At 39.7% G+C, this 16,621-nt stretch overlaps 1 protein-coding gene across 1 annotated transcript in view; it reads left to right on the top strand.

The window, feature by feature from the left end:
* The window catches only part of ADGRV1 (adhesion G protein-coupled receptor V1), a 534,581-nt gene that overhangs the window by 133,674 nt on the left and 384,286 nt on the right, over positions 1–16,621 (top strand). The window contains exons 49-50 of the mRNA XM_055138625.1: positions 1,458–1,722; positions 2,461–2,580. Coding sequence (XP_054994600.1) covers positions 1,458–1,722; positions 2,461–2,580 — 385 coding nt within the window. The remainder of the gene's footprint in view (positions 1–1,457; positions 1,723–2,460; positions 2,581–16,621) is intronic.

Below are 16,621 nucleotides of genomic sequence, written 5' to 3' on the forward strand. Positions count from 1 at the left end.
TCTCTTTCCCGGGTAGGTACATGCTGTACCTTGAGCCATAGCTTTAGCCCCGCACTTTTATTTCTGATCCCACTTTTCCTTGCCTGATAGAAGGGCCCATCATTTCTCACCTTTATTATTCATCTTCTTTGACCTCGGATCTATTTTTCTATTGAGTAACCTTTTCTTTGAAACATAGTGATTCATGTTGTTTCTTATTAAAAACTACTAGTTTTCAATTAAACTCTGAATGATTTCTGAATTATTTATATGGACTACAGCTATGTTAATAATTTCTTGATTTGCCCAGCATAGTACTGGGTTATGCCTATTGTCCAGGAATACCTATTAATATGGTCTCTTTTTTGTATAATGAAACCGTGTTGTAAAGTGTGTCACTTTAGTGAATGTTGTGTCATGACATTACCTTTACTCCTCCTCCTCCTCCTCTTCTTCCTCTTCCTCCTTCTCCTCCTCCTCCTCCTCCTCCTTCTCCTTCTCCTTCATGTCTTCTCAGGTCATCTGTGTGCAAGGTATGTGCTTTAGCACTGAGCCATATTCCCAGACCTGACATTTTTTTTTGGGGGGGCATCACATCTGGCCATCCCCAGGGCCTGTCCTGTCTCTGCACTCATAGATCACTCCTGGTGGACTTGGGGGACTAGATGGCACACTGGGAATAGGACCTGGATTGGTCTTGTGTAAGGCAAATGCCCTACCTGCTATACTATCACTCTGGCCCTATCTGTCATATTTTTGTAAGTTGACTTCCTTAATATAATTGTAATTCTTTATGATACTATTCTAAATGCAATATCGGGATTTGTGTGAACATATAAATAATAGATTCATCTAATTGTCAATGTATTGTTTGCTTTATCTTAATAGTTAATAAGATTCATAAAGCGAGAAGTCACTCCATAATTCTTAGTCTAATGCTGGTTCAAATAAGATTGAAAATGTTGACTGAATAAATATAATTTTCTGTGAAACTGACAGGATTGCATAAGAAACCAGGCAGATTTTGGATTTTATTACTTATTTTAAATATATGAACTGTTAACTCAAAACCTTGTATGCATTGCCACCTTCAGGACTCAAAGATGGAAATGTTTCTAATTTTACTCAGTTGCTTGAGTAGTAGGTAATGGTATCAGAAAGCTTCTTATGCAATTCTAAGTTTTCATACTAAATTACTTCTGAACTTTTTTTTCTTCTCTTACTGTCACTGATCTATGCTCAGGTGTATATTTGAACTAATTTATTTTAAAATAATTGTGCTCATTCTATTGTGTGTGCTCAAAACAAACAGACACAAAGTGGGAGAAGACAGTGAATACGTCAGTTTATATTTCCTCACTTATTAACGTATCACCTTAGTTAAGTGAAAGGATCCAGGAGAGTAAATTTACCTGTTAAGTTGTCATAAGTGCTGGATTCTAGTCATGCCGTGTTTCCTATTTGAAAATCCTTAATAGGTCTTCAGATGGAATGGCGGCAGCTTCGTGTTCCACCAGCTTCTCCCTGCTGAGGGCGTGCTGAGCCTGGCCCTGTTCCCCAGAGGAAGCTCTGTGTTCCTGCTCACTGCCCAGGAGAGTGCCAGTCCCAATGCCCTGTTGCTCAGGTGGTCTGGCAGTGAGTTTATTCACTTTCAAGAAGTGCCAGTCAACTCAACAACACAAGTGGAAGCCTTGACTTCAGGAGATGACACTTATTTAATCTTTGCCAGAGCCGTCTTTCTGGGTAAGAAGATACACATAACATTAGATTACACATAACATAAGATTAAATGAAAATTATTTAATCTCAGAGTGTGCAGTATGCAAGGGACCTTGTAATAATTTTAGCAAATTTGCAGCCTGTTTCCTTAACTTTTCTTTACATTACCAGCACTGAAAGATCATAAATATAGATAAATTGTGACATGCAAAAAATATATTTTGAAAACAATACTTTAATTGCTATACATCCATAAACTCTGGATGTTTCAAGCCTTTAAAATTAGAAATTGGTTGGGTAAAGTAGAAAGGAAATGCATGAAGAGATTTTTGAAAATTCTCTACCCTAAGTACAAACAGGTAACTTTTTTACATACCTGTATATGGCTAGCCATGGGTAAGTGGCCAAAGTAAAGAGCAGTGCATAATGTGTGTTGAGAAATAGGGTATTTTGCCTCAGAATATCCCCTGAAAATGGATATGCTTTTTCATCTACTATGGAAATTTCAGCATTCCTAAAAATAAAGTATCTGTCACTGCTTTTTCCTTGAATATCAGCTCATAACTAGTGGCTAGGTTCGTACTTTACATCGTAAATTGCATAGACTCTTGAAATGTTTCCTGCAGTGTTGTACTTTTTGTTCAACTAACTGAAGTCCTAGGAATGTCTATTTTTTAAATTGAAAATTTTAATACATTTTACTGTGTCATATTTTTCCTGTAAATTTTGCCTTTAGATTTGACTTTTATTCCATTATTGTAGATCGCAGTTCAGTTGATATTTTCATCTGGGAGAGAGGACAGTCTTCTTTTAGGTATTTTCAGTCCATGGATTTTGCTACTGTTAATAAGATCCACAGCTTCACGCCAGCTTCAGGAATAGGTAAGGACTTTAAAATTGCTGACTGCTCCAAAAGACAACTTAGAAAGTGACAATGATCATTCCCTCACTGAATTAGAAGCTTTTTCACAATGCTAGACACTAGATGTTTAAAGAATATAAAGCTACTATATTTATAACATAATCTCTTATATTTATAATATATATTTATAATTAGTATATCAAAAATCCTAGAATTTCACAAGAACTAATACTTAAAATTTTTATTTTTCATTGAATCACCATGAGATGGACCATTACAATGCTCTTTATGACTGGGTTTCAGTCATATGGTGTTCCAACACCCATGCTTTTAAAGTAGACTTTATTCTGGGGAAGGGATCCAAATGTCTGAAATATGAGGGAAAATATTATATTAAATGCACAAGTTTTAAAAATGAATGCTTAGGGGGGTTCCAATATTTACATCTAGTAACTACTTGGGAGAAAATAAGGGCCTTGGGAGTAGTTTCCGAAGGGTGAGCACATGAGGCGTTGAGTTTGGTCACTGCATGGCCCTCCCCTGCCTCTCCCTGCACCCACTCCAGGCTTATTCTTCCTTCCGAGCCCTGCGACTCCTTCTATTCTGCTCTCATCCCCTCAAATAACTTCTCTTTATAGTACTGGCACTGGAAGATCATAAATATGTGCTGTTATCCTAGATACACTACTCGAGAAGCCTATCATTCACTCAACAATTGATTTACTGAATATTTATCACTCATTATCTATCTGTTGAGTTTTGCTTTTGTCCTTTAATATTGCACCTTGATCATTTTTGCTTCTTTTATACCTCGAGTGTTCAAGTGGACTAACTATATATATCGACTTGAGTAACATTATAATTCAAAATAGTTGCCTAATGAATGTTTTTAAGGATGACAGTGCTGCCTGAATGGGCCATTAATTGAAGTTATAGAATTCCCTTTAAGGATCTTTAAAAAATAGAATAGGCAGACTTACTAAAAGAATTTCTGAAGAATTCTGCCAGAGGCTTATTAAAGGACCCATTGTGAGATCTCTTTATTTCTTTTGTTTCTGTGACTTGAAGTTGTAGAAGTATGAAAAGATTATAGACAATTATTTAAAACGGCTTATTATAGATCCCCTGAAAGCTGAAATTATGCATTAAATAATATTCAAGGACTTTCTTATTTAGAATGTGTCAAATATTTTATTAAAAGTACTAGATTGGAGAGATGACTATGAGGATTACATATTTATTCTGGTTAGAGACTTGACAGAGATTATTGGGTAGTGACTGAATCCTTTAAATGGAAGAAAAAGAGTGAATATGACAAAGATTGCAAGAACATATAAACATCATCCCCCTCTCCTCTCTCCTTTATTATTAGAAGAATAGTTTTTAGAGCCAGTTATATACTAAGCAGGTCGTAGGCCCTGAGGGAACAAGGTAAGAAAGTTAAACGTAGAAGTTAAATGTATACTGGGGAAAAGAAACACAGGAAATCACACCAGTGCATCTCCAGTTACAGAGATGACTTCTGTGAAATTTGCACTTCAAAATGGAGAAGAGTTGACCTGATTTTAGAATTCCAGAAAGCTTCCTTGGGGGAAGATCATTTAAATTTAAATTATAGGATGAATAGAAGAAAATGGGGCGAATGAGAGTAATGCTTCTGACAAAAAAAGTGATGAGGAGACAAAGAGGGCATATATCAGAGAAAGCGACACTCCACACTCCCACTCCCTCTGATCAGAAGGGGTTTCTGACAGGGAAGGAAGCTGAGAGTGATGTCTATCTGAAGACAAACTAGGCACCTTTTTTTGTCTTGGTCACACTTCATACAGAAGATATTGGAAATGATGGAGGGAAGCAGACACTGTGGAGAGTGTGATGTTGAAGTTGTATGCTTGAAACACCACCATTAGCAGACCATGTTGCAGGCCATGGTGCCTCATATTAAAACAATTAAAATGAAATCAAGCATGATACGCCTTTCTTCCCCAAAATGACACTGGATGGTGAAACTTAAGAATTGACAGGTGTTAGTAGAATAGCTAAGACTTGGAATCAACCTGGATGTCTGATGACAGATAAGAGGAAAATGAAGATATGGTATATATACACAGTGGAATACTACACAGCTGCAGTGAACGATGAAATCATGCAGTTTGTGGCAACATGGGTGGAACTGGAAGGCATCATGTTAAATGAACTAAGCCAGAAGAAGGATAAATGCAGGATGCTGTCACTTCTATGTGATACTTAGAATGCCTGGATGAGGGAGTATTGAGAGAAGGAAAGAGGAGAAAGAAAGAAAGAGTGGAGAGGAGGTGGGGGGCAGGGAAGAGACAGACGAGATGTAACTTGGGTCAGGCGAGGGGATTCGGGTATAAAGGTGGTGTTAAGGGATGATAGAACCAAGTATCCGAACCACAGAGTGAACAACATTGAAATCAAAGGACCCACACATTAACCAGCGAACTTGGAAAGGCGCCTGTCAAGAGGGCAGGGTTAGGGGTGGGTTAGGGGAGCTATGGGAGGGAACCTTGGAACATTGGTGGAGGGAGGTTGACACTGGTGATTGGATCGGCGCTGCAATATTGTATGTTTAAACTCAACTATAAGTAACTTTATAAATCATGGTGCTTTAATTGTCACTGTCACTGTTATCTCGTTGCTCATCGATTTATTCGAGTGGGCACCAGTAATGTCTCTCATTGGGAGACTTCTTGTTACTGTGTTTGGCATATCATATATGCCACAGGTAGCTTGCCAGGCTCTGCCGTGTGGGCGTAATACTCTCTGTAGCTTGCCTGGCTCTCCGAGAGGGGCGGAGGAATCAAACACTGGTTGGCCGCGTGAAAGGTGAATGCCCTACCATTGTGCTATCACTCCAGCCCGGTGCTTTAATTAAAAAAATTAAATCAGTAAAAAAAAAAAGTGGCAGGTGTTACGGGTAGAAAATTATAAAAGTAGATTAATTCAGAAGATTTATCAGAAGCTCAGTCCACTGGGGTTGATGGCAGGTTAGATACTAGTATCAGTGAGAGAGATGAGTCTGTAGTCTGTGGGAAGGATACGAGGCTTCTAACTACACTGATAATCACAGGGAAACCCAGGATTCCAGGGAGAGAGGGAATGAGTGCTTGGGATAATAATGAGGTGCCACTGAGTCACCATGTGCAATTATGTTATGGAGTAAGTAATACTGGTTGGAACTTAGATGAGAATCCTATGTTAGAGGTTTATATAGGCAGAGGCACTATACTCCAGACAGATGAAATGATCTTGAAAGAAGCTATGTAGTGTGAGAAAAGGGGCCTTCAACTACATTTTGCTGAATTCCACTTTATTTTATTATATGTTGTTACTTTTATTAATTTTTTGGGGGGGAATCATTCCCAGTAGGTGCTTGGGAGGACCTCCCTGAGACTCTCCACATCCTGCTGCCGGCAGTTTTGCTGGAGGGCCCCTGGGATGCAGGGCTGACTGTTTGCCTCCAACACCCGGCATTCCCATAATTTTCTCTCTGCTGTCCTGTGTCCTGGGCAGGAAAGTCCTGTCACCGGGAGGTCTGGTCTCTTTAGCATGAAGATCCAGAGGCAGGTGGCACCTTATCCCCTCAGGAAGCGCTATCTGGAAGAATAGCCTTTTTTCTGGCAGTTTCCCTATCTAAGTCAGCATTCCAGGGGGCCCTGGGGTATCCCCTTTTATTACTCAAGCCCTCCCCAAACACATTCATGTCTAACTGCCTACTCTTACAATATTAGTTGAACTATTATTCCCAGAATTGAGGTTGGGGATTTTTTTTTCCTTTGTAAATTCCTCGCCTCAAATTCATGATCTTGAATAGTCTAGATATGTGTTTTGTGAAATGGTAAATGCAAATTTGAGCTTTTACACTTTCTTCTATTTCTACACGTGTTGCTTTTTCATAGTAATCAAAGTAAAAGGAAGTGAACAGGGCATATTTCCAAAAATCATGGTGCGTAATCAGTGGTGTTCAGAACACTCTAGGTGACTTTCTTTGAGAGTCTAGATTGTAACTTGATGATGAGAGCTGTACAAGTGCCTTCTCTGTGCTAAAGCTTTTAGTTCTACAAAGATTTATGAAAATGTGTGATTTTTTTAAAAAGGCATGCTTATGCTTAACAGCACTATTCTTAATGTTTGAGTTTTTGGTAGGTTTATGGAGCTGAAATAGTATTTTAACTATAAAGCAACATGATCACTGATATTTTGGGGTGTGCAAGGGTATGGATACAGCATTTTCCATTGTGACCTACAGGGTAAACACTGAGAAGAGACTCTTGGATTTTTGTTCTGTGTGCTATTAATGTGTAGTTAGTTTTGATAATAAGGACTCTGAGACCAAGCCTGGTGAGTCACAGGAAAATGTTCTCAGGGCTGTGGACTGTAATCTGGAATCCCACAACATAAAGACCACTTGGAAAGTGTTAATATATGCAGAAAAGACAAGGTAGTTTGCATCCAAATTTGCTTTATGCATTTCATTTTTTCAGTCAGCCAAGTTCTGATTTATGGAGAGGGTTACCCTAGCGTCAAATAAGGGTTACGCCAAATAAGGGTTACTCTGGTGTCAGTGCTAGCATGTGATGAAGCTGGGGACTGGATGTACCTCAGAACACACACTCAGTAGCCTGAAAATTCTGGGTTTTGACCCTGACTCAACTATTTTTAAATTCTTTTTGCTCTTAATATATGCATATCTGTTTTTCTTTCTTTTTTTTTTTTATCCACCTGTCATTACATTTCAGTTTGTTTCTCTACTAGAGTTTGTGCACAATTTGTGTACGGCCTATTTTTTTGCACCTTTTCCTCTGCTTTCTCCATTTTCTCTCCAGTTTTAAGTCTGAGGATTCCTTATTCCTGTATGCAACATAGTAGTAAGTTCTCATCCCCTTCCAATTTATCCAAATATAGAACTTGGTGTCATTGTCACATTTAGCAAGTGTACTCTGCCCCCAATAGTGTCAGGGAGATAACTCAAAGGAGGAGAGCACATGCTTTGCATTTGGGAGTCAAAGTTTTGATCTCTGGGGCTAGAACACTGTGTCAGGAGTAGCCCTTGAGCACTCTAAAACTAACAAATGAAAATTATTAAAATAAAGGATCTGTCTCCAATTGTTATTGAAATAGAAATTAAAAATTGAAAATATATGGGGCTGGAGCAATAGCACAGCGGGTAGGGCGTTTGCCTTGCACGCGGCCGACCCGGGTTCGATTCCCAGCATCCCACATGGTCCCCTGAGCACCGCCAGGGGTAATTCCTGAGTGCAGAGCCAGGAGCAACCCCTGTGCATCGCCGGGTGTGACCCAAAAAAAGCAAAAAAAAAAATTGAAAATATCTGATATAGGAATATAAATGTATTTTAATGATCAACCATATAAATTATTGCAAATGTGGAGGAGGTATATCGTGATTCTTGGTGGTGGAATATGTGCACTGGTGAAGGGATGGGTGTTTGAGCATTGTATAACTGAGACTTTTTAAAAAACTTTTTATTAAATCACCATGTGGAAAGTTACAAAGTTCTCAGGTTTATGTCTCAGTTATACAATATTCAAACACCCATCCCTTCACCAGTGCCCATAGTCCACCACCAAAAACCCCAGTATACCCCCCCTCCCCACCCCCTACCCCCTACTGTATAACTAATGAATTTCACTTCATTTGCTCTTTACCTCAATTACATTCCATATTTCAACACAAAACTCACTATAGTTGTTGGAGTTTCCACCCAAGAGACACAGACCTACTACCAAGGAAGCATTTGATAATTAGTTTTCCATTGCTGGGAATGAAGAGATATGGAGCTCCACTGCTACAAGTACATAACTATTCTTCTTCTTTTTTTTTTCCTTTTTCCTTTTCCCTTTTTTTTTCACCCTCATCCCCCATCCTGTGCCTCATAGTATGGTGTACGCCATGCGGCAACGGCCGGCGTGGGGCTTTTGCTTAGTTCACAGTCCAGAGAGGTGGCTGCTACATTAATAACCTTCAATATTTCAACAAAAACTTACTGTTATTATTTGGAGTTTCCCCCCCCCCCAAGTCAGACCTGTTCAAAAGGAACCGTTTCACATGGCTGACAATTATAGATGTTAAGTCTATAAACCGCGTCTGCGCGGTTTTGGATTTCTGTATAAAGTCCAGGGAAAATTCTACCAGAAATTGCATATCCCAGTTTGCAGTCCCAGTGCATTGTTATTAGAAGCTGCGCTGGATGCCCGAAAGTGTTAGGTCTCTGGAATCAAAGCCTTTAGGCGCAGAGGGTCTGTTTCCCTCTCAGCAGCTCCGAATTTATCTGGGCCGAGGGCGTGCCGGTTACACCCCCTTCCCATGAGTCCCTGGGAGCCCCGAGTGTAGAAATTGAATACCTCTGGGTTAGGATCCTCAAAGATGGCGCCTGCCATGCGGTTGCTGTCTCTGCTGTTTTGCCGCCGCCGCTGCCGCCATTTTCCGTGCAGGAAGACAGGGTGAGGAGGAAAAAAGCTCCACCCCCGGGCAGCACAGGGCTGAAGCCTAGTTCGCAGTCCCAGTGCATTGTTATTAGAAGCTGCACTGGATGCCTGAAAGTGTTAGGTCTCTGGAATCAAAGTCTTTAGGCGCAGAGGGTTCATGTATAACTGAGACTTTAACCTGAAAGCTTTGTAACTTTCCACATGGTGAATCAATAAAAGAATTAAAAAAAAAAGAATGGATGTTTTCGTTTAAAATATAGTCCCATGATGTCTAATTAATAAATGTGAAAGTGAGTATAAAAAGTAAAATTAATCTGGGTTTTACTGTGCAGCGATTCCTTTTCTTTTTTTTTAATAATTTATTTATTTTTTAATTAGTGAGTCACAATGACGGTACAGTTAAAGATTCACACATTTTCGTGCTTGTTTTTCCCTCATGCAATGTTGAGAGCCCATCACTCCACCAGTGTCCATTCTCCACCACTTATGAGCCCAGTATCTCTCCCACCCCCCTGCCCAATCCCCCCCACCCCACTCCACCTCTGTGGCAGAGCATTCCAATTTGTTCTCTCTCTTTCCTTTTGGATGTTGTGGTTTGCAATAGGGGAATTGAGTGGCCATCATGTACAGTCTCTAGTCTACTTTCAGTGTTCATCTCCCTCCCCACTCGGGATTTCCAATCACATATTACTTGGTGTTCCCTTCTCTATCTGGGATGACTTTCCCCCAGCGTGTGAGGCTAGCTTCCAAGCCATGGAGCCAACCTCCTGATATTATATACTACTATTCTTGGGTATTAGTCTCCTACTCTGCCATTTTATATTCCACAGATGAACGCAATCTTTCTATGTCTGTCCCTCTCTTTCTGGCTCATTTCACTTAGCATGATACTTTCCATGTTGATCCATTTATACGCAAAGTTCATGACTTCATTTTTTTATTAATAGTTTATTTTTAATTAGTGAGTCAACGTGAGGGTACAGTTACAGATTTATACATTTTAGTGCTCATGTTTCCCCCATACAAAGTTCGATAACCCATCCCTTCACCAGTGCCCATTCTCCACCACCCGTAAACCCAACATCCCTCCTACCCTCCCCAGTCCCGTCTCCCCCCACCCCACACTGCCACTATGGCAGGGTATTCCCTTTTGTTCTCTCTCTCTGATTAGGTGTTGTGGTTTGCAATAAAGGTGTTGAGTGGCCATTGTGTTCAGTCTCTAGTCTATATTCGGCCCGCATCATCCTTCCCCCACATGACCTCCAACCACATTTTACTTGGTGGTCCCTTCTCTGAGTTGCCCAGAATGAGAGACCAGCCTCCAAGCCATGGAGACAACCTCCTGGTACTTATTTCTACTATTCTTGGGTGTTAGTCTTATAGTCTATTATTCTATATTCCACAGATGAGTGCAATCTTTCTATGTCTGTCTCTCTCTTTCTGACTCATTTCACTTAGCATGATACTTTCCATGCTGATCCACTTATATGCAAACTTCATGACCTCATTTTTTCTAACAGCTGCATAGTATTCCATTGTATAGATGTACCAGAGTTTCTTCAACCAGTCATCTGTTCTAGGGAACTAGGTTTTTTCCAGATTCTGGCTATTGTAAACAGTGCTGCGATGAACATATAAGTGCAAATGTCATTTCGACTATACTTTTTGGCTTTTCTGGGATATATTCCCAGCAGTGGTATTGCTGGGTCAAATGGGAGCTCAACCTCTAGTTTTTTGAGAATCGTCCATATTGTTTTCCAAAAGGGCTGAACTAGCCGGCATTCCCACCAGCAGTGTAGAAGGGTCCCTTACTCCCCACATCCTCTCCAACAGCGGTTGCTTTTGTTCTTTTGGATGTGTGCTAGTCTCTGTGGTGTGAGGTGGTATCTCATGGTTGTTTTGGTCTGCATCTCTCTGATGATTAGTGATGTAGAGCACTTTTTCATGTGCCTTTTGGCCATTCGTATCTTTTCCTTGGTAAAGTTTCTGTTCATTTCTTTGCCCCATTTTTTGATGGGGTTGGATGTTTTCTTCTTGTAGAGTTCAACCAGTACTTTATATACCCTTGATATCAACCCCTTATCTGATGGGTATTGTGTAAATATCCTTTCCCATTCTGTTGATAGTCTTTGTATTCTGGTCGCTGTATCTTTTGCGGTGCAGAAGCTTTTTAGTTTAATGTAGTCCCATTTGTTGATCTCTGTTTTTACTAGATTGCTTAGTTCCGTGTCATCTTTGAAGATACCTTTATCTTCAATATCGTGGAGGGTTTTGCCGACCTTGTCTTCAATGTACCTTATGGTTTGTGGTCTGATGTTGAGGTCTTTAATCCATTTTGATCTGACTTTTGTGCATGGTGTCAGGTCGAGTTCTAAGCCCATTTTTTTGCATGTGGTTGTCCAGTTGTGCCAGCACCATTTGTTAAAGAGACTTTCCTTGCTCCACTTCACATCTCTTACTCCTTTATCAAAGATTAGATGATCATACATTTGAGGTTGTGTGTGGGGATATTCCACCCTGTTCCATTGGTCTGCATCTCTGCCTTTGTTCCAGTACCATGCTGTTTTAATTGTTACCGCTTTGTAGTACAGTTTAAGGTTGGGGAGGGTGATGCCTCCCATCATCTTTTTCCCAAGAATTGTTTTAGCTATCCGTGGGCATTTATTTTTCCATATATATTTCAGGATTGCTTGCTCCGTTTTTTTGAAGAATGCCATGGGTATCCCTATAGGGATTATGTTAAATCTGTATAATGCTTTTGGGAGTATTGCCATTTTGACAATATTTATTCTCCCTATCCATGAGCAGGGGATATGTTTCCATTTCCTCATGTCTTCTTTTATTTCATGGAGTAGCATTTTATAATTTTCTTTGTAGAGGTCCTTTACTTCTTTATTTAAGCTGATTCCAAGGTATTTGATTTTCTGGGGCACAATTGTGAACGGGATTGCTTTTTTCATGTCCCTTTCCTCTGTCATGACTTCATTTTTTTCTAGCAGCTGCATAGTATTCCATTGTATAGATGTACCAAAGTTTCTTTAACCAGTCATCTGTTCTTGGGCACTCAGTTTTTTCCAGATTCTGGCTATTGTAAACAGTGACGCAACGAACATATAAGTGCAGATGTCATTTCCACTGTACTTTTTTGCCTCGCCAGGATATATTCCCAGAAGTGTTATTGCTGGATCAAATGGAAGCTCAAAATTTCTAATTTTTTGAGAAGTGTCCATATTGTTTTCCAAAGGGGCTGGACCAGTCGGCAATCCCACCAGCAGTGTAGAAGGGTCCCTTTCTGTCCACATCCTCTCTAACAGCAGTTGCTTTTGTTCTTTTGGATGTGTGCCATTCTCTGTGGTGTGAGGTGGTATCTCATAGTTGTTTTGATCTGCATCTCCCTGATGATTAGTGATGCAGAGCACTTTTTCATGTACCTTTTAACCATTTGTATCTCTTTCTTAGAAAAGTTTCTGTTCATTTCTTCGGCCCATTTTCTGATGGGGTTGGATGTTTTCTTCTTGTAGAATTCAACTAGTGCTTTGTATACCCTTGATATCAATCCTTTATTGGGTAGGTATTGGGTGAATATCCTTTCCCACTCTGTAGATTGCCTTTGTATTCTGGTCCCTGTGTCTTTTGCAATGCAGAAACTTCTTAGTTTAATGTAGTCCCATTTGTTTATCTCTGTTTTTACTTGATTGCTTAGTTCCGTGTCATCTTTGAAGATACCTTTAGCTTCAGTATTGTGAAGGGTTTTGCCGACTCTGTCTTCAGTGTACCTTATGAATTGTGGTCTGATGTTGAGGTCTTTAATCCATTTTGATCTGACTTTTGTGCATGGTGTCAAGTCGAGGTCTAAACCCATTCTTTTGCATGTGGTTGTCCAGTTATGCCAGCACCACTTGTTGAAGAGGCTTTCCTTGCTACACTTCACTTTTCTTGCCCCCTTATCAAAGACTAGATGATCATACATTTGGGGTTATGTGTTGGAATATTCCACTCTGTTCCATTGGTCTGAGGCTCTGCCTTTGTTCCAGTACCATGCTGTTTTAATTGTTACCGCTTTGTAGTAGAGTTTAAGGTTGGGGAGGGCAATGCCTCCCATCATCTTTTTCCCCAGAATTGTTTTAGCTATCCGTGGGTGTTTATTGTTCCACATGAAGTTCAAGATTGCTTGATCCATTTCTTTAAAGTATGTCATGGGTATCCTTATAGGGATCGCGTTGAATCTGTGTAATGTTTTGGGGAGTATTGCCATTTTGACAATGTTGATTCTCTCTATCCATGAGCAGGGGATATGTTTCCATTTCCTCATTTCCTCTTTTATTTATAGTTTTCTTTGTAGAGGTCCTTTACTTCTTTAGTTAAGCTGATTCCAAGGTATTTGATTTTCAGGGGCACAATTGTGAATGGGATTGCTTTTTTCATGTCCCTTTCCTTTGTTTCATTGTTTGCATATAGGAAGGCCATGGTTTTTTGGGTATTGATTTTGGAGCCTGAGACCTTACTATACAGGTCAATTGTTTCTAAGAGTTTCTTAGTAGAATTTTAGGCTTCTCTAGATATAGTATCATATCATCTGTGAATAGTGAGAGTTTGATTTCTTCCTTTCCTCTCTGAATTCCCTTAATATCTTTTTCTTGCCTAATAGCTATTGCTAGTTCTTCCAGTACTATATTGAAGAGAAATGGTGAGAGTGGGCATCCTTGTCTTGTCCCTGATCTTAGAGGAAAGGCCCTTAGTTTTTCCCCATTGATGATAATGCTTGCTGTAGGTTTGTGGTAGATGGCTTTGACTATCTTTAGCAAAGTCCCTTCTATACCTTTTGGCAAGAGTTTTCATCATAAGTGGCTGCTGGATCTTGTCAAGTGCTTTCTCTAAATCTATTGATATGATCATATGGTTTTTATCTTTACTTTTGTTGATATGATGGATTATGTTGATTGATTTCCGAATGTTAAACCATCCTTGCATCCCCGGGATGAATCCCATTTGGTCTTGGTGTATCATCTTTTTGATGAGTTGTTGGATCCTATTTGCTAGTATTTTGTTGAGGACCTATGCATCGGTGTTCATCAGAGATATTGGTGTATAGTTTTCTTTGTTAGTGGTGTCTTTGTTTGCTTTTGGTATTATGAAGATATGTGCCTCATAGAAACTGTTCGGGAGGGTTCCTGTCTTTTCAATTTCCTGGAAAAGCTTGAAGAGAACTGGCAACAAATCTTCTTTAAATGTTTGGAAGAATTAACCAGTGAATCCATCTGGACCTGTGCTTTTGTTTTTGGGAAGACTTTTGGTTACAGTTTTGAGTAACTTGATATTTTTGGGCCTGTTGAGGTATTCCAAGTCTTCTTGGTTCAGTCTTGGGAGATTATAGGAATCAAGGAATTCATCCATTTCTTTTAGCTTCTCTTGTTTTGTGGCATACAGACTTTCAAAGTAGTCTCTGATGATCTTTTGAATCTCCTTGGTTTCTGTTGTGATGTCCCTCTTTTCATTTCTGATTCGGTTTATTAGGGTTCTCTCTCTTTCTTTCTTTGTGAGTCTTGCTAGCGGTTTATCAATCTTATTTATTTTCTCGAAGAACCAGCTCTTGGTTTCAGTGATCTTTCGGATTGTTTTTCGGGTTTCCATATCATTAATTTCTGCTCTAAGTTTTATTATTTCTTTCCTTCGATCTGGTTTGGGTTCCTTTTGCTGGTCCTCTTCTAAGATCTTGAGCTGTGAAGTCAAGCTATCTATATAGGCCCTTTCTTCCTTACTGAGGAAAGCTTGCAGAGCTATAAATTTTCCTCTTAACACAGCTTTAGCTGCATCCCATAGGTTCTGGTAGCTTGGGTCTTCATTCTCATTTGTTTCAATGTATTTTTTGATTTCCTCCTTGATTTCCTTCATGACCCACTCATTGTTCAACAGTGAGTTGTTTAATTTCCAGGTGTTTGATTTGGTTCTCTGCATCTGTGAGTGATTAATTTCCATCTTCAGCTCATCATGGTCTGACAAGATAGTTGATACAATTTCTATCTTCCCAATTCTATTAAGTTATAGTCTGTGACCCAGAACGTGGTCTATTTTGGAAAATGTTTCATGTGCTCTAGAAAAGAATGTGTATTCTTTCATTTTGGGGTGTATAGCCCTGTATAGTTCTGTTAGCCCTGTCTCCTCTATTTCTTCCTGCAGAGCCATTGTTTCCTTGATAAATGTTGTTCTTGTCGATCTATCCAGAGGTGATAGGGCAGTGTTGAAGTCTCCAACTACTATCATGGTGCTAGTTATATCCCCCTTAAATTCTGTTAGGAGTTCTTTTACGTATTTAGCTCATTGTTCATTAGGTGCATATACGTTTAAGAGTGTGATTTCTTCCTGTTGTACATATCCCTTGATGAGTAGCAAATGACCTTCGCTGTCCCTTCTGATCTTTTTCAACCTGAAATGTATGTTGTCGGATACTAGTATGGCCACTCCCGCTTTTTTGAGGGATTTGTTTGCTTGCAGGATTGTTTTCCATCCCTTGACTTTGAGTCTGTGTTTGCTCTGACTGTTCACATGAGTTTCTTGGAGGCAGCAGAAAGTTGGGTTTAGTTTCTGAATCCATTTTGCCACTCTGTGCCTCTTGATTGGTGCATTTAGACCATTAACATGGAGAGAAATTGTTGTCATGGGATTTTGTGCCATCTTTCTGTAGGGTTTGTTGTTCTTCTAGGCTTTTTCCTTGTCTTATAGTAGCCCTTTTAGTCCTTCTTTTAAGTTTGGTCTTGAGTCTATGAAGTTCCTGAGCTGTTGTTTCTCCGAGAAATAGTGTATGATTCCTTCAAGTTTAACTGAGAGTTTAGCCGGGTAAAGTATTCTTGGTGAGGCGTTCATTTCATTAAGTTTTTTTCACTATATCCCACCATTGCCTTTGGGCTTGGAAGGTTTCTTCTGATAGGTCTGCTATGAATCTAAGAGGTGCTCCTTTGTGTATGATTTCCTTCTTTGATCTTGCTGCTTGCAGTATTTTGTCTCTATCCACGGCATCCATCATTCTGACTATGATATATCTTGAGTATTTTCTGTTTGGGTCCCTTTTAGCTGGCACCCTTCGGACTCCTTAGATCTGGATGCCCACATTCTCTAGCTCTGGGAATTTCTTAGCAATGATGTCTTTGATTGTGTTTTTTTCATTGGGATTGGTTCCCTGTGGATCTGGCACTCCAATGATTCTTATGTTGCTTCTCTTGTGGTCATCCCCTAAGATTCGAATTCGCTCTAGAGCCACTTTAAGATCTTTTGCCATTACTTGTTGTTGCCTATATGCTTTCTGCAACTCATCTTCAAGCTCATTGATTCTGTCTTCGGCTGTAGCCATTCTATTATTGAGTGCTCCTACTGAGTTTTTTCTTTCATCTACCGATTCTTTTAATTGTGTGACTTCTGCTTGTAGCTTTGAAATTTCTGCTCTCATTTCTTCCTGGATTATCTTGGTGGAGCATTCCAATGCTGCATCCATATCCTCCCTTAATTTATTGGATGTTTGTTCCATAGTTGCTTTGAGTTCGAGAACCATCTTCACGGTTTCCTCTCTTAATTCTTTATCTGAGAGGAGATTGTATT

The sequence above is a fragment of the Sorex araneus genome, chromosome 1 (genome assembly GCF_027595985.1).
Source record: "Sorex araneus isolate mSorAra2 chromosome 1, mSorAra2.pri, whole genome shotgun sequence".
Classification (NCBI taxonomy): Eukaryota; Metazoa; Chordata; class Mammalia; order Eulipotyphla; family Soricidae; genus Sorex; species Sorex araneus.